General features: G+C 42.8%; 1 protein-coding gene across 8 annotated transcripts in view; it reads right to left on the bottom strand.

Moving 5' to 3' along the window:
- LOC140741054 (serine/threonine-protein kinase tousled-like 2) overlaps positions 1–18718 on the bottom strand; it is a 162953-nt gene that overhangs the window by 108055 nt on the left and 36180 nt on the right. For 6 of the 8 annotated variants that reach the window (XM_073070724.1, XM_073070723.1, XM_073070729.1 and 3 more), the window contains exon 2: positions 14313–14398. In XM_073070724.1, the coding sequence (XP_072926825.1) occupies positions 14313–14398 (86 nt within the window). The remainder of the gene's footprint in view (positions 1–14312; positions 14399–18718) is intronic. The other 2 variants (XM_073070725.1, XM_073070727.1) reach the window with 1 other exon arrangement.

Here is an 18718-nt window from a genome sequence, read left to right as displayed (position 1 = left end):
CACTAGAGGTGGAGACCAGCAAGATACTGTTCAGGGGAATTGGTCTTGATATTCCAAGTATCATTTCCTTGATCTCATGGCAACATGTCAAAGTGCAGTAAACATCCTACTAATTATGATACACCTTCACCTGATGAGCCAGTATTCCTCCACATTGAGCATAGTCTGAAAGAGGCAGTTGCAAAGCAGCAGTTTTCCAACAAGATATCACAATAATTGAATAAGCTGATGAAGTTCTGAACAGAGCCACCTGACCAGGCCTACAGCATGTGCTGAGAACTAACCCAAGAAGAAAACCCTACTTGAAGTGATCTCATCAAGATACACATCACAGGATATCATTTCAATGTAATAGCGACATAATGACCTTTACATAGTGCATGTAGAGAGAAAAATCCACATCTTCACATGTAGGAGACTCTCTAGAGAGTTCATAGCACTATCTCCCCCCACAAAGGAGCAATACCAGACATTGCTCATAAAACCATTAAACCATGAACTAACTCAACCTGTGCACATGAGAGTATGCCAGAAGCAACATGAATAATTAGAACTAAGAATTTTAGTGTCTGGAGACAAACCTAGCACAAAAAGATGGTTGAAATTTTTGGGAGTCTAGTCATCCTTCCACGAATTCCTAAATACAACCAATTACCTTTGTTCATCAATGGCCTTTGCTCCAAAATAAAGTCAGACCTGATAAATTTATTGACATCTGCAGACTTCAGTTCAGAGCTACTCAAGCTGATGAAGCAAACTATTCAACAACACACAAACAACATGCTGTGGTGAGTTGTACTTATACTGTTCAATCTGAAGGCTGTGGGTTAAAGTTTCAGTCCAAGGATTTAAACACAAATCTTGGCTTCTGTGCAATAATAAGGCAGAATAAAGGTCTCATTTTTCAATCACTGCTTTCTTGAGTGGATGTAAAAGATTAATTGGCACAAATTTCAAAGAATATCAAGCAAGCTGGCTGTTAGTTTTATCCACCAATCAACACCATTAAAACAGCTTATTTAGTTATTAACATTGTTTATCAGAGCTTGCTATGTTTCTTACATTACCTCACTGACTATGCTATAACATATGCTTCATTGGTTGCAATCACATCCTGTGGTTCAATGGGATTACCAATTGAACTTAATACTCCACTATTATTCCTTTTGGGGAATTGTGTGGAGAGGTGTTGCTATTATCACCACCAACCAGAAAGTTAATTACAGTAATCATGTAAAAGGTGTAATGCCCTGGTTCATATTTTTTACTGTTATGCTGTATGTATTTCATTTAGCAGTTCTATAAGAGCAGTCTGTTCTGTTTTCAGCTTATTGTTGAAGATGAGAGTTGAGGAGAAATGTGTGCCATCCAATTAGGATAGTCAAATTAAGGGGAGATTTCTCTAGTGAGAGACAATAAGGTTGGTCTTGGGCTTGCGTTCAGCAGGAGATGGAGAGAGAAGACACTGGGGAGAACCAGTCGTAGCATATGATCTGGTGGGGAGACCCATTTGTTCAAGGTGAATTGCGAACAATGTTCTGAAGATGCTGTGTGCTTTCATGTTGAGCGAAGGCCCAGCATGCGAGTGACAGAGAAGTTCAAGATGAGCTCCAATGTGTACACATTTGACTGTTTAATTAGAATGGGCCCTTTTCTTTTTGTTATTCTTCATTTATTCTTTAGTTAAAATTTATAAATATAATTCCTCTAATCCTATGCAGTGCACTGTCTGTTATTTTGTGGCACTAATTTTTAAACAGGGTAGCAAATTACACAGCATCCACACAAACCGGGGTTTGGGGTGATACGATCTATCTCAATCTCACAAATTTGGCACAGACAAGGAAACCAGGGTGTTTCAAAGGTAAAGTGACAAGAACAGGACAAAGGATGTGTATTAGCAGTGTATTATTATCTCAACTCCATCATCTACAAGGATGCAGCTCCAACAATATTCAAAGTTATCCAATCAAGGAACCCTGCTTGATTAGCATAGTACACACAAAATGCTGGAGGATCTCAGCAGGTCAGGCAGCATTGATGGAGAGGAATAGAGTTGATGTTTTGAGTCAAGCCCCTTCATCAGGGCTACGTAATTAGTACCTCATCTATCACCTTAACAATGCAATGCCACCACCCTGTAAACCATGACTATACTGTATACCACTGACAAGATGGCATGCTTACTGCAGTGCAAGGCTTCATCAGTACTTCCAAGTCATGAAATGCCTACAAGATATGTACAGTAAACATACGGAAATACTGCCATCTGTAAACTCCCTTAAAAATTCTACATCTTGACACAGTATAATCACCAGCTGGATCAAATTTCTGGCACTGGGCAATGGTGGTCTTTCCAGTGCTGGTCAAAGCCCATGAATAAAATTCCATTAAGGCTACATTCATAGCAAACAGAATGTCATTCAGACCTTACATTTTCCAACATTAAGATTATTACTGATTTCTTACCTCTTCCAGTACTATCCATAACTCTCAACTCCCTTGGCATCTGCACATTCAAAACACAGATTTATGGACAATATCCACAGCCCTCTGTTGAAAGAAGTTTCATAAGATTCACCTCCAAGGGGAGAAATTTCTCCCATCTCAGTCTAAATTACCTATCCTTCATTTTGAAACTGAGGCTCACGGTACTAGACTCCTTGCCCTTGGGAAAATGTCTTTCCAATATCTACACTAACACATCCTTTAGGATTTTGGTATGTTCTGATGAGATCTTTCCTCTTTTTTCTGCAAAGAGTCACTGGCTGCATCCTGACGTGAACCATTAGTAATTTTCACATTAACCATCATGATCACACACTACTGCTTCAATCCCATGCTGAATTATGCACAGATTGGATCCATAAATTTTGATAAAGAAATGTAGAAAACCTACAGGACAATACAGGCCCTTTGGCCCACAATGCTGTGCCAAACATGTACTTTAGAAATTACCAAAGGTTTCCCATAGCCTTCTATTTTTCTAAACTCCATGTACCTGTCCAGGAGCCTCTTAAAAGATCCTATCGTATCCGCCTCCACCACCGTCACCAGCAGCTCATTCTACGAACTCATTACTCTCTGCGCAAAACAAAAAAAAACAAACTTACCCCTAACATCCCCTCTGTAACTACTTCCAAGCACCTTAAAACTGTGCCTTCTCATGTTAGTCATTTCAGCCCTGGGAAAAAGCCTCTGACTATCCACACAATCAATGCTTCTCATCATCTTGTACATCTCTATCAGGTCACTTCTCATCCTCCTTCACTCCAAGGAGAAAAGGCCAAGTTCACTCAACCTATTTTCAGAAGGCATGCTCCCCAAACCAGGCAACATCCTTGTAAATCTCCTCTGTACCCTTTCTATGGTTTCTGCATCCTTCCTGTCGTGAGGCGACCAGAACTGAGTACAGTACTCCAAGTGGGGCCTGACCAGGGTCCGATATAGCTGCAACATTACTCTTGGCTCTTAAACTCAATCCCATGGTTGAAGGCCAATGCACCGTATGCCTTAACCACAAAGTCAACCTGCGCAGTAGCTCTGAGTGTCCTATGGACTCGGACCCCAAGATCCCTCGATTCCTCCACACTGCCAAGAGTCTTACCATTAATACTAATATTCTGCCATCATATCTGACCTACCAAAATGAACCACCTCACACTTATCTGGGTTGAACTCCATCTGCCACTTCTCAGCCCAGTTTTACATCCTACTGATGTTCCGCTGTAACTTCTGACAGCCTTGCACGCTATCCACAACACCCTCATTCTTTGTGTCATCAGCAAATTCATTAACCCAGTTAAACACATTGATGAAGGAAAAGCAGTAGATGTAGTGTATATAACTTAAGAGGTGGGGCGTGGCACTGTTGATCAGAGATAGTGTCACAGCTGCAGAAAAGGTGGACGCCATGGAGGGATTGTCTACGGAATCTCTGTGGGTGGAGGTTAGGAACAGGAAGGGGTCAATAACCTTACTGAGTGTTTTTTTTATAGGCCACCCAATAGTAACAGGGATATCAAGGAGCAGATAGGGAAACAGATCCTGGAAAGGTGTAATAATAAGAGTTGTCGTGATGGGAGATTTCTATTTCCCAAATATCGATCAGCATCACCCTAGAGTAAGGGGTTCAGATGGGGTGGAGTTTGTTAGGTGTGTGTTCAGAAAGGGTTTTGACACAGTATGTAGATAAAGCCTACAAGGGGAGAGGCTGTACTTGATTTGGTATTGGGAAACGAACCTGGTCAGGTGTCAGATCTCTCAGTGGGAGAGCATTTTGGAGATGGTGATCATAATTCTGTCTCCTTTACAATAGCATTGGAGAGAGATAGGAACAGACAAGTTAGAAAAGCATTTAATTGGAGTAAGGGGAATTATGAGGCTATCAGGCAGGAAATTGGAGGCTTAAATTGGAAACAGATGTTCTCAGGAAAAAGTACGGAAGAAATGTGGCAAATATTCAGGGGATATTTGTGTAGAGATCTGTATAGGTACGTTCCAATGAGACAGGGAAGTTATGGTAGGGTACAGGAACCATGTATAAAGGCTGTAATAAATGTAGTAAAAAAACTTACAAAAGGTTCAGAGAGCTAGGTAATGTTAGATATCTAGAAGGTTATAAGGCTAACAGGATTACACCTCCAACCTTTGTGTCATCAGCAAACTTACTAACCCATCCCTCCACTTCCTCATCCAGGTCATTTACAAAAATCAGAGAAGGGGTCCCAGAACAGATCCCTGAGGCACACCACAGGTCACTGACCTCCTTGTAGAAAATGACACATCTACAACCACTCTTTGCCTTCTGTGGGCAAGCCAATTCTGGATCCACAAAGCAAGGTCCCCTTGGATCCCGTGCCTCCCTAATTTCTCAATAAGCCTTGCATGGGGTACCTTATCAAATGCCTTGTAAATATTGCCTTGCTATACACTACATCTACTGCTTTACTTTCATCAATGTGTTTAGACACATCCTCAAAAAATTCACTCAGGCTCGTAAGGCATGACCTGCTTTTGACAAGGCCATGCTGACTATTCCTAAACATATTATGCCTCCCCAAATGTTCATAAATCATGCCTCTCAGGACCTTTTCCATCAACTTACCAACCACTGAGGTAAGACTCACAGTTCTATAATTTCCTGGGCTATCTCTTCTCCCTTTCTCGAACAAGGGAACAACATTCGCAACCCTCCAATCCTCCAGAACCTCTACCGCCCTCATTGATGATTCAACAACCATTGCCAGAGGCTCAGCAATCTCCTTCCTCGCCTCCCACAGTAGCCTGGGGTACATCTTGTCCGGTCCCAGTGATTTATCCAACTTGATGCTTTCCAAAAGCTCCAGCACATCCTCTTTCTTAATATCTACATGCTCAAGCTTTTCAGTCCACTGCAAGTCATCCCTACAATTGCCAAGATCCTTTTCTGTAGTGAATACTGGAGCAAAGTATTCATTAAGTACCTCTGCTATCTCCTCTGGTTCCATACACACTTTTCCACTGTCACACTTGATTGGTCCTATTCTTTCACATCTTATCCTCTTGCTCTTCACATACTTGTAGAATGCCTTGGGGTTTTCCTTAATCCTGCTCGCCAAGGCCTTCTCATGGCCCCTTCTGGCTCTCCTAATTTCTTAAGCTCCTTCCTGCCAGCCTTATAATCTTTTAGATGTGTATCATTACCTAGTTTTTTGAACCTTTCGTAAGCTTTTCTTTTCTTCTTGAAGAGATTTTCAACAGCTTTTGTACACCATGGTTCCTGTATCCTACCATCCTTTCCCTGCCACATTCGAACATACCTACGCAGAACGCCACACAAATATTCCCTGAATATTGGTCACATTTCTGCCGTACATTTCCCTGAGAACATCTGTCCCCAATTTATGCTTCCAAATTCCTGCCTGATAACTTCATATTTCTCCTTACTCCAATTAAACGCTTTCCTAACTTGTCTGTTCCTATCCCTCTCCAGTGCTGTGGTAAAGGAGATAGAATTGTGATCACCATCTCCAATATACTCTCCTACTGGAGACCTGACACCCGACCTGGTTCATTTCCCAATACCAGATCAAGTACAGCCTCTCCTCTTGTAAGCTTACCTACATATTGTCAGGAAATCTTCCTGGACACACATAACAAACTCCACCCCATCTAAACCCCTTGCTCTTGGAAGACGCCGATCAATATTTGGGGAATTAAAATCTCCCACCAGGACAACCCTGTTGTTTTCCACCTTTCCAGAATCTGTCTCCCCATCAGCTCCTCGATGCCCCATTACTATTGGGTGGTCTATAAAAGAACACCCAGTAGAGTTATTGACCCCTTCCTGTTTCTAACTTCCACCCACAGAGACTCAGTAGACAATCCCTCCATGACTTCCTCCTTTTCTGCAGCTGTGACACTATCTCTGATCAACAGTGCCACGCTCCCACCTCTTTTGCCTCCCTCCCTGTCCTTTCTGAAACATCTAAAGCCTGACACTCTAAGTAACCATTCCTGCCTGAGCCATCAAAGTCTCTGTAATGGCCACAACATCATAGCTCCAAGTACTGACCCAGGCTCTAAGCTCATCCGCATTGTTTATAATACTCCTTGCATTAAAATAGACACATCTCAAACCATCGGTCTGAGCGCATCACTTCTCTATCACCTGCCTATCCTTCCTTTCGCACTGTCTCCAAGCTTTCTCTATTTGTGAGCCAACCACCCCTTCCTCCATTTCTTCAGTTCGGTTCCCACCCCCCCAGAAGAAATTATCTGAGCTCAAAATGGATTCAGGATGGAAAGTAGAATTCAGGAGAAAATTCAGAAGGTGCCTGCAGTAAAGAAGACGCCATTCAAAACTGGACATTTCCCCAAAATTGAATGCCATGATAATAGACTAATGTAGCCTTGCACCAATCTGACCACCTTGCCCCCACAATTGCTAGTTATTTGCCTCTTCTCTGTGCAGACCACCCACTGCCTTATCCAGCCACGCGGACAAAGAAAAACACACCAGCTCAATATAATAAAATAACCTTATTGAGGCAGACTTTTCTGACAAATTCCATCAATTTACTGTAAGGCTATTTTTGGACTGAGATGGAAATGTGCCATGTTGGTTCAGGTGTTGCAATTTCTCTCAACAACAAGAAACTCTGATTCACAGGCTTGTGCACGGAATAACATGAACTTGAGTTGATGTACAAAGTTCCCCTTGGTACATTCCAAAGCGGCACTGCAGATAGAGCTGCTGGCTCACAGAACCAAAGACCCAGCTTCCATCCTGACCTCAGCTGCTAAGTGAATTTGCACATTTTCCGTATGACCATCTGAATTTTCTTCCCGATGCTTCAAGTATTCTCCCACATCACAAGTGTGCGCTTGTAAGTAAATTGGCATTAATGTGTAGGTGAGTAGCAGAATCATAGGGTGGAGTTGATGAGAACATGGGTGACTGATGGCCAGCACAGACGGTGGACTGAAGGGCCTGTTACTGTGAGGTATCACTATACAACTCATTTCATAAACACTCAATGCCAAGGAAACAATTTTAAAATGCAAATGGTTTTAAGAAAATTACAATTTATTAACAATGCAGTATTAGGTTGCCCATCATGTGCTGCAACCTAATTGTATCTGCACTAACCTACAAAGATTATAGGCTATCGGAATCACATTTCTATTTACTCAAGATTTGTAAGGTTCCATACCGTTCTGATTTCAAGGATCAGGTGTCTTTTTGTAATTTACATAAAATAGAATCTTTGGCACCACTCTACCCACAAAAACAAGATACAATTTCCATTCAGAGATCATTAAACATTTATAACTGAGATTCCCAGACAATCCTTCCTCATTGACAGAACCAACAAGCTGTTTTATGATGGGAACCTCCAAAATCTTTTGGAAAGGCATGCACCTCCTCGCTCTCCCCTGACAAGACTGTGGGGCGATGAGTTTGTGCAGAGCACTGAAAACATTTCAAAAGCCTGCAGAAAGATCTTGCAGCTTCCTATACCTCTACACCATGGAGGTATGCAGTTCTCCACACCAGGACCAGTGTAACACAAGATCTTCCTTTCCCTCACAGAAGAGGTTGCTAAAGTACTAAAGTGCTAGGCCAGCTCACTCTTGATGCCAGATCCTAGTCTATAAAGATCACAATCTTACTCTGGTTTGCTTCCCCTGGAGCTGGAGTCCACCATGCTGTTCCTTGAATTGGACATCTTATGCTTATCATACCTCACCTCAGGGCAACAATTTAAAGCAAAAGAATCTAAATTCCTAGGTTATGGAGCAATGGTCAGGTCTGTTTCTGTTGGGGTTGTCCACAAGTCACGACATTTCCCACTGAGTGGAAGTTCCTTGCATGTATGAGACTTCTTTTAACATGGGATATCTGTTACTTACAAATGATGAGGAGTTTGATGGACTTAAGAGACACAATTGGTTATATCTAATCCTCAATATCTTTCCATAACTCCTTCAGATAAGGGTGGGTGGGGGAACAGGACACTGCTACATTTCATATGAACACTAGTAAGTGGATACGAGCACAGAGCCATAGCTTAGAGCGATTACCGTAGATTCCGGACTACAGAGCGCACCTGATTAAAAGCCGCTGGCTCTAATTTTAGAAATAAAATCAATTTTTTAATTGTAAAGGCCGCACCGGATTTTAGGCCGCACCGCTACTTTTAAATATACATACGTATCGGTAACACAAATTACGTTGCATATACTTTTTTACTGAACAGCACGAACAACATTCCAATATCTCCTAGCGACTGGTAAAAATATATATACTGCAGCCTACCAGGAAAAGTTATTGATCGCCTTTAACTTAAAAGCAGCGTTTTCGCTCGGGTCTGACGCGCTCGGGTCTGATGCGCTCGCGTAACGCGATCGGGTCTAATCGGGTCTGATGCGCTCGGGTCTGACGCGCTCGCGTAACGCGATCGGGTCTAATCGGGTCTGATGCGCTCGGGTCTGACGCGCTCGCGTAACGCGATCGGGTCTAATCGGGTCTGATGCGCTCGGGTCTGACGCGCTCGCGTAACGCGATCGGGTCTAATCGGGTCTGATGCGCTCGCGTAACGCGATCGGGTCTAATCGGGTCTGATGCGCTCGGGTCTGACGCGCTCGCGTAACGCGATCGGGTCTAATCGGGTCTGATGCGCTCGGGTCTGACGCGCTCGCGTAACGCGATCGGGTCTAATCGGGTCTGATGCGCTCGGGTCTGACGCGCTCGCGTAACGCGATCGGGTCTAATCGGGTCTGATGCGCTCGGGTCTGACGCGCTCGCGTAACGCGATCGGGTCTAATCGGGTCTGATGCGCTCGGGTCTGACGCGCTCGCGTAACGCGATCGGGTCTAATCGGGTCTGATGCGCTCGGGTCTGACGCGCTCGGGTCTAATCGGGTCTGACGCGCTCGGGTCTAATCGGGTCTGACGCGCTCGGGTCTAATCGGGTCTGATGCGCTCGGGTCTGACGCGCTCGCGTAACGCGATCGGGTCTAATCGGGTCTGATGCGCTCGGGTCTGACGCGCTCGCGTAACGCGATCGGGTCTGATGCGCTCGGGTCTGACGCGCTCGCGTAACGCGATCGGGTCTAATCGGGTCTGATGCGCTCGGGTCTGACGCGCTCGCGTAACGCGATCGGGTCTAATCGGGTCTGATGCGCTCGGGTCTGACGCGCTCGCGTAACGCGATCGGGTCTAATCGGGTCTGATGCGCTCGGGTCTGACGCGCTCGCGTAACGCGATCGGGTCTAATCGGGTCTGATGCGCTCGGGTCTGACGCGCTCGGGTCTAATCGGGTCTGACGCGCTCGGGTCTAATCGGGTCTGATGCGCTCGGGTCTGACGCGCTCGCGTAACGCGATCGGGTCTAATCGGGTCTGATGCGCTCGGGTCTGACGCGCTCGCGTAACGCGATCGGGTCTGATGCGCTCGGGTCTGACGCGCTCGCGTAACGCGATCGGGTCTAATCGGGTCTGATGCGCTCGGGTCTGACGCGCTCGCGTAACGCGATCGGGTCTAATCGGGTCTGATGCGCTCGGGTCTGACACGCTCGGGTCTTGCTTTTCTTCGAGTGTTTTCCATGTTGATGAGGGTGAGTACAAATGACAGATTTACAATAATTTAATTGTGAAAGTGCGCTTGATTTATCGTACAATTTCATTGGACCTCTGAACTACTCATCAATTTTATTGGTCTACTGTTACGAGGCAAAATGTTTACGAGGCGGCATGAAAAAAAACCATGTATTAGCCGCTCTGGATTAAAGGCCGCAGAGTTCAAAGCTGTTCAAAATGTGGGAAAAAAGTAGCAGCTTATAATCCGGAATCTACGGTAAATGAAAAGCAAAAATAATTCTGGCCATGAGGAACAGTTGGTTTGTCAGCATTTGAAGAGAAAAGCCAACAGCAATCTACGACTTCCTTACTACTGAGTAATCACCTCCTGAAGCATTTCCCACCAAACTACTCCAAGCAGAGACATTCAAAATAACAAGAGCTTTGTGACAGTAATTAGGAATCGCCTGATAACAGTGTCAGCAGCACAACGTATCAGAATCTACTGCTTGGAAAAGGCATAGTTCCCAGTCACGTGCATAATTGGTGTTAGAAAACGTAACAAGCTGCACTGCCAGGTACTGCATCTGATATGCACGAAGTTCCTTGTTCAAAAGCACAATTTTACCAACACAAACACATGAATTCAGAACACTGCCCCACAAGCATGTTCCACAATTTATTAAAATCATGGCTGTTTTCAACGCAAACTCAGATTCTACTCTAAGTAACCTTTCACCCCTTTTTCTGATCTTCTGCCTTAAAAATATTCAAACACTCAGCAGTACATGCATATTTAAACAGATACTACCTACAATGCTGGATGACATGTAGTCATTGATTTTGGCATGGACAAATTTAACATTATTTGCTCATTAGTATTGTTATTGCCAACTGCAGCCTCAGGCTACAAGTTACCAGATTGAACAGAGGAATTTGTATCACCAAGTAGTTCTGTGGAACTTCTTGACTCAAATGCTAGCTTCCTATTGCACAAGTTAGGAGTCTGGGGGAAAGCTCTTATGAATGCAGTTCAACAGCCCACTAGAAGCTTGGCAACAACCTAGATTGCAGTGAGAGACAGATTTCTGAATGACATGAGAGGTCAGAGAATAGCTGGGTGCATGATGTTAGTGATAGACCTGATGTTGACAACCCAACCCGATCACGAGATGTGATTCTTTATCAGATGCTAAAAACCCACCGTGCATATTAGGATAAAGTAGTCAGCTGGATTAGAACATCACCCTGAACATTCATATTTCCTATCAGCACAATATGCCACAATCTACAAAATGCAAACTGCAGCTCACTGAAATACCTTCATCTCACCAAAAAACTTCCAAGACCTCCCAATCAATCTGCAAGTCCCATGGTGGCTTGGAAACAGTCAGTCATTTCATTGTTGCCCTAGACCTACCTGGAGAACAGCATTTATTGAAAGAGGGGCACCACACGAGGCAGGGAGGCGTACCCGCCTGCCACAGTGAGCCACACAGCGATAAGCTGCTTACAGACTCCTTCTCTGGCAGTGATCAAAGGCGGGCAGTCTCACTCACCCACTGCATTCACCTTGACATCTGTCTTCCTCTGCGCTTTAATCAGTGATTAATGAACACTTTAAATGGCAAAACGGAGTCTAAATTCAGCTCATCGTGCCCTTACTTCTCAACCCAATGCCTCTGCCCTATGTTGTCAATGCCTCAGCTTTAAAACTCCCATCCTAATATTCAGGTCCCAATTTCCTATCCTATACCCTTGGGACAAGTAGTCTGGCTTCTTAAATATCCTAAGAATGGAAACCAAAATTACAGTATTTCAGGTGTGGTCTCACCAAGGCCAGATATACTTGTGATAAGACATCCTTGCTCCTATACTTAACCCTTTGCAGTGAAGGTTAGCATACCATTTGTGTTGAAACTTCTGTTTGCTATGCATTAGGACCCCAGCTCCATACTTAACCTTTTTGCCTTAAAGTTCAATATTTCTTAACCTAACATAATTTAAGCACACACCCTGTTTTTTTGCTTACCTACTCAAGTAAATAACGTCACATCTGTCGAGTAGCACTGCATCTACCCACTCGCTCCCTTTGTTTAAATTACCTTTGAAGCCTTCTTCCATTCCCCTTGCAACTCAATCCCATTATGTCTCATTAAGGAAAATGAAATTTTTAGTTTTCCAATTGGGTCATTACTATTGTGAATAGTGAGTCCACTTAGTATTATTCCCATGATATTTAAGTGTCCTTTTCACATTTCCTTCTTGTATTACTCTGGCAGTTTCCCTATTATTGATAGGCCGACTGATCTGTCCATCTGCTTTCTTTCACTTTTTCAAATTGTAGGGTGATGGTCTTAATATCCAGCAGCGACTAAAGGGCATCAGCACTATTAAATTGTTCACCCCTTCAGTTTCTTCGGGTCCAGAAGTGTGCTAATTGAGAATGTTGCCAGTAAATCTGCACCCATTTTTTATTTATTTATGGGGGGGTGGGGGGGGGGGGATCTAATTTTGTGCTTTGTGATCTGGTTAGTCTGGGTGAGCATTGTTTTTCTGTGCTTCCAAGAGGGTGAACTGTTGTGCTGTGGCTTGGTGCTGCAATTGATGAGGTGTTTTGGTTTATTGTGAGGGAATGTTGGTGACATTGGAGGATGGAATTGTGGTTCTGCATTTATGGATTGGACTATTGTGTTTATGGACTCTGGACTCCCCCCCCCCCCCCCCCAAGACTTAAGGTTTTTATATTTTGTCTTTTAAAGGAAAAAAAATCACCCACTCCTTTTCAGTTTTGTTGTGCAAGGGGAGGGCGTTTAGTTTTTTTTTGCACGGGCGGGGGGGAGGGAGAGGTTGATGATCGGAATGCTATTCTTTTTGTAAAGGGGGGATGGGAGTTAATGTTTTTCTTTAAGTGACTTTCATGCTGTGTTTTGTGGCTATCTGGATAAATACAAATTTCAGAGTTGTACATGGACATATGCTTTGATAATAAATGAACATTTGACCTTTGAAGAGCGTTTTAGATGACCAAGGTTATAGTGAGAGGCCCAACCAGAAGTATTTTTATGGTAATAAAGTCAATGAATGTGGCTCACAAACAGCAGATGGGCTAAGACACAAGAACTATACGCGATTTAGACAATGCCAAAACATGCAAATGAAATATAGGAGGGAGTCAAGGACAGATTTATGAGGGAATGCCACAAAATATAGTGCAGTGTCTGGAAGCCATCCCTAGTCATTCTTTGGATATACCACTAGTAGTCGTAGTCTTCTTTCCAGGCAGTGCACCTCAGAGCCCTGGCTTTCACAAGGTACAAATGGTGTGCAGCCTTCAAATCCAGGCTACTTCATCCAGCTATTAGTCTCACCTCAACATGAAACCAGCACCTTAATGCCATCCTTGCCAATGTTAATCTGGCAATTGGAAATCTTGCAGAGTATGCAGTAAGAAACCTCTGACACCTGCTGTGTATTGGAGACTATAATGAAGCTCTGTACTGAAAATTCTGTTCTGAGAAGCAGAATCTTTCAGGAGGTAGAGGACCCGCCCTTGCAGGTGAAGAAAAAGGAACCATGGCATTACCTTGGTGGAGTCTTAAAAATAATTTATCTACCCCCATCATTGAAGCAACAATGGGCATTTTATTTGTTGCCAACAGAGTCCAGATGTGCCAAAGCATGCCATTTCCTTTATTAAAGACCAATTCAACTTCAAGAGTACTTAACTGATTTTGATATATCTGTATGTTATAAATGGCATTAGGGTAAATTGCATTCCCTTTACTTCAGATAAAAATGCTGATTTTGGTTGTTGGTGACAAATGACAACTCTCTCAAAGTCAGTTCTGAGCAGATAATGAAAGAAAACAGCTAGGAACACAAACTCAACCAGTCTTTCCAGAACCAAGGGAGAAGAAATAGCATTAATCTTGCTCTCATGACTGACAGGCTACAACAGTGCAACCTCAAGTCAATATGGCTAAGCCAAAAAGCATACGTAAGGGAGCAATGGTATTGGAATCTTGCATATTGTTTTAGCTTTTGAGAAGAGCAATAAACAAGACAACCAGCAGGTGTAAATGAGATAGCATTTTAACAGGAGATGAGTATTACGAGAACTCAGCAGTTGCTCTAGGTTCACTGTGCTATCTAGTGGTTGAGGAAATTCAACCCCATTTTCTAAACTGCTCTTTAAGATAAATACAACATTTAACCAAAATCTCAAATGGTGGCAACTGTCTCTTACCTTGGTGACTCCCATCCCAGTAAACCTTGCTTCAAGGAGCTCCTGCCGCCTTGGATCAAGACTGTGCAGTTCTTCCATCATTTCTACTGAAAAGGAGTAAACATGGAATTTTAGTTGATATCCACTCAATGTCATAAGGAAAATGGCTACAATAACAGGGATGAACATTAACATGGGTTAACCGTGTAGTGTTCATTATCAGAACTTAGTTCCTGCAGTCAGCTCCCTTCATCACATTTGCAACAAAATGGAAATTGCCCATGCAAACATGTCATATGACCATAAAACATGGGAACAGAATTAGGCCACTCAGCCCATTGAGTCTGCTCTTCCATTTCATCATGGCTGATTTATTATCCCTCTTAACTGTATTTTCCTGCCTTCTCTGAATCATTAGATCACCTTGGTAAAACAGCACACTAAATGCTGAAAGAACTCAGCTGGACAGGTAGCAGTCTGCCATCAAGGACATATATGCAGAAAGGTGCCAGGAAAAGGCCAGCAATATCATAAATGAACCCACCCAACCTGCTCATGGACTGTTTAAGACCATGAGGCAAAGGAGCAGAATCAGGCCATTCAATCCATTGAGTCTGCTCTGCCATTCCATCATAGCTGCTTTATTATCCCACTCAACCCCATTACCTTTGATACCCTTATTAATCAAGAAACTACTGTAGTAGTGTATTCCTTAATCATAATGTGGAAGGATATCCTGAAAGGCTCTTTAAATGAGGCTATCTGGGTAGAATTAATGATGAAAAAGGAGGCCATCATTTTTGTTTGGGATATATTGCAGGCCTCTTAACAGTCAGCAGAATGTAGACAAGTCACAGAGTTGTATGAGCAGTAGGGGATTTCAGCTTCCCCAATACGTGTGAAAGAGGTTGAATTATTTAAGGCATTACATGGCCCTACTAGAGAAGTGACGATATTGGATCTAACCTTAAGAAAAATAATCAGTCAAATGGATGAAGACAAGTTGGTCAAATGGTGGGAGAGCATATTGTCCCACTGCCATCAGGGAAGAAGCTATGCAGCATCCACCAGCCAGGACCACCAGATTCAAAAACAACTACCTCCCCCAAGCCATCAGGTTCAACATATTCAAACACGTTAACACCTCATAGCATCTCACCTTTTTGCAGAAAAAAAGTGAAGAAACTGTCAGCAACTTGTATTATTTGCAGATTTCCCAACTTCAAAGTAAAACATCAAAATAAATTCAAAATAAGGCCAGTGATCAAACTACTGAATTATCCCCAGAGTTCAAATCTTACCACAACAGCTGGGTCATTTAAATACATATAATTAAGCAATCTAAAATGCAAGCCACAATCAGTAAAAGCAACAATAAAATTACTAAATAATCAAAGGACAGTAGTGAACCAGATGGGTTCTTAAATGAAAGAGAACTTGCCCCCTTAATCAGCCTAACCTATATGCACCCAGATTCAGTAATACCCTGAAGTGACTTTTCAAACTACTTAAGATTTAAAATCTATAGACAAAACAGATCAGTAGATTAAGGTAGACCACCCAACATCAACCCAAGTATAACAGAGTACATGCTGCAAGTTTCTCCTCATGGGAGCATCTAAATGGAATAGCTGACCTACAGGTCCAGTCAACAATAGCCTGGACCTGGTGTTACTCACAGAATTATAGCTTTTAGCCAATGCCCCAGACTCTTCCATCACCATTCTATGCCAGCAGTATATCTAAGGTTATCTAAGATCTACATCAACTGAGAAAGTAGACCAAGGAATGACAGTTGGAATTTAACTGACAGGTGTGAAATGTTGCATTTGAGTTAGTAAAATTAGTGTAGAACAGACAGACCTAGGGATACAAGTACATGGTTTATTGAAAATAGTGGCACATGTACAGAGAGTGGTGAACAAAGTACATTTGCCTTCATTAGTCAGAACACTGAATACAAGAGCTAGGAAGTCACATTACAACTGTGCAAGTCATTGGAAGGACCTCTCTTGGGAGGTATTCTATGCAGTTCAGATCACTTAGCTGTAGGAAGGATATCATTAAGCTAGAGATAGTGCAGAACCAACCACAAGGATGTTGCCAAGACTAGAGGGCTTGAGTAATAGGGAGAGACTGGGTAGGCCAGAGCGAAGGCCAAGGATAACTTTGCAAGATCATCAGGGGCACAGATAAGAAAGATCATCACAGTGTTTTTGCCAGGATAGGAAGTCTAGAACTAGAGGACAAAGGCTTAAGATGAGTGCAAAGATATAAAAGGGAACTGAGGAGTACATTTTTCTATATTGAGGGTGGCAGACATTTAGAACAGGTATATGGACAGGAAGACTTAGACAGAAATAGGAGAAGCTCAGGGAGGCACCACAGTTGGCAAGGACAAGTTGGACCAAAAGGCTTGTTTCTGTGCTATATCGCTCTATGAGCCTAGAACTATTCAAGTAGGGGCATTGAATAGTGTCTTGACAAACATTTATACTTCAACCAGAGAGAATACAGATTGAAGCATTCACACACTGCTATAGTGTATCTCGTATTTGGTACACAATGCAGCTACGTTGCATGAGTACAGAAGTCAGTACAAGTGTAAGGTTCTGGATGCAGAGCCAGTCACCTGGACTATTTTGTCCTGGAGGGTACTCATTTTCATTAATCATACTAGAGCTGTATTTGTCCTGGCAAATAGAAAACATTCCATCAGATTCCTGACTCTTACAAGGCGCTGTAAAATTAGGATGCAAGTCACACCCATTCTCTGACATGCTCTCGTAACCACGGTATCAGCATATGTATGTGCGGCTGACCCATTCAAGTTTCAGAAGAGTATTGACCACCAGGATTTTGATGGTAAAAGTCACTGAATGGCACAAAGAGATAACTTGAGATGGAGACATGGTAGATGGTTATGCCTAGTGGGCCTAACCAAATGTACTGTATTTTACTAGGGATTGCAACAAGACTCAATGCTACAAGTAGTGAATAACATTGATCATCTTGGACAATTAGACATAGGGCAGGGATTCCCCACCTTTTTTGTTGCCGTGGACCCTAAGTTAGGAACTCTAGACTTGAAGCATCGTTTATGGAATTTCTGCATTATTGCTCAGGATTGAATTGACTTGCCTTGAATAACTACATAACCCTCTGTTAGGTATGACTCAAGATACTGAAAAGCTTTCAATTTCACTGGGACTCTGTATCATGATTTCAAATGCTGCCTTGATGTTAAAGAAAGTTGTTCTTGATAATTCATAATAAAGTATCTCGTGGTAATTCAACTCTCAAAGCTGTGTTCACAGCAAAGTTTTAGTGATGTACATGGTCAAGAGATTTCACAGGGCCAGAAATGAAAAGGGCTACTGGTTTCATACAAAAGTACTAAAATGTGTCCTCATCCGTCCATGCAACAAATGAAATACAGTATCAGAGACAAATCCAGAGAGCTTCCAGTGAAAACTACACTATTCTCAAATTGACATAGCCTACCAGGAAAATCAAGAAATTCAAGTACCTGTAGTGGTTAGCAGAACACTTTACAGTACAGGTGACCCAAGTTCAATTCCTGTTACTATCTGTAAGGTGTTTATATGTTCTTTCCATGAACACGTGAGTTTCCTCACACAGTCCAAAGGCATACAATTGGTCATTGTAAATTGTGCCATGATTAGGCTAGGATTAAATCTGGTGTTACAGGGCAGCGTGGCTCAAAAGGCCAGAAGGGTCTATGCTGCGATACATCTCAATAAATAAATAACATTCCCACAAAATAATTGCAATTAATACAAATTTTATGGGTAAACTAATATTCAAGCAGCAGTGATTCCTAGGAGTTTCCTCTTAAATATCAATTTTTTCCCAATTTTATAAGCTGAATAGATCTTGACACACTAAAACTATCTGGAAAGCTCTCTGGAAATATGTCACCATAGAATGGAAACTGTATGCAGCCTCAAAGGGCATCATCAAATATTCCCTTTTAGGACTACTACAGCTGAAATTTACAGTCACAGTCATGGGTACTTCAGTAAGCAACTGTTTCAATATCTTTACAAAATCTATTGATATTCACAAGTAACAGACTCCAGACTGCATATCACCTAGGCAGTGAGTGCAGTCTCACTTAATGAAAGTGCAGCAAATATACTGGGCCCCCACTCCCGACCATCCTCCTGGCTAATGTACAGTCTCTGTAATATAATACTGAAGACCTCAGAGCAAGATTGTAGTGCCAGAGGGACTGCTGTATACTTTGCTTCACAGAGACATGGCTCACCCCCAGCACTCCAGACAGTACTTCAGTCCAAGGCCTTCACCTTCCACTGCACGGACGGGATGGTAGTGTCTGGTAAAGGCAGAGGTGGTGGCATGTGCTTCATGATTAACTCAGTGATGCACAAACTTGTCAGTTT

This window comes from Hemitrygon akajei, chromosome 18 (genome assembly GCF_048418815.1).
Source record: "Hemitrygon akajei chromosome 18, sHemAka1.3, whole genome shotgun sequence".
NCBI lineage: Eukaryota > Metazoa > Chordata > Chondrichthyes > Myliobatiformes > Dasyatidae > Hemitrygon > Hemitrygon akajei.
The sequence above is the reverse complement of the archived record's forward strand: the minus strand, read 5'-3'. Positions and strand labels throughout refer to the sequence as shown.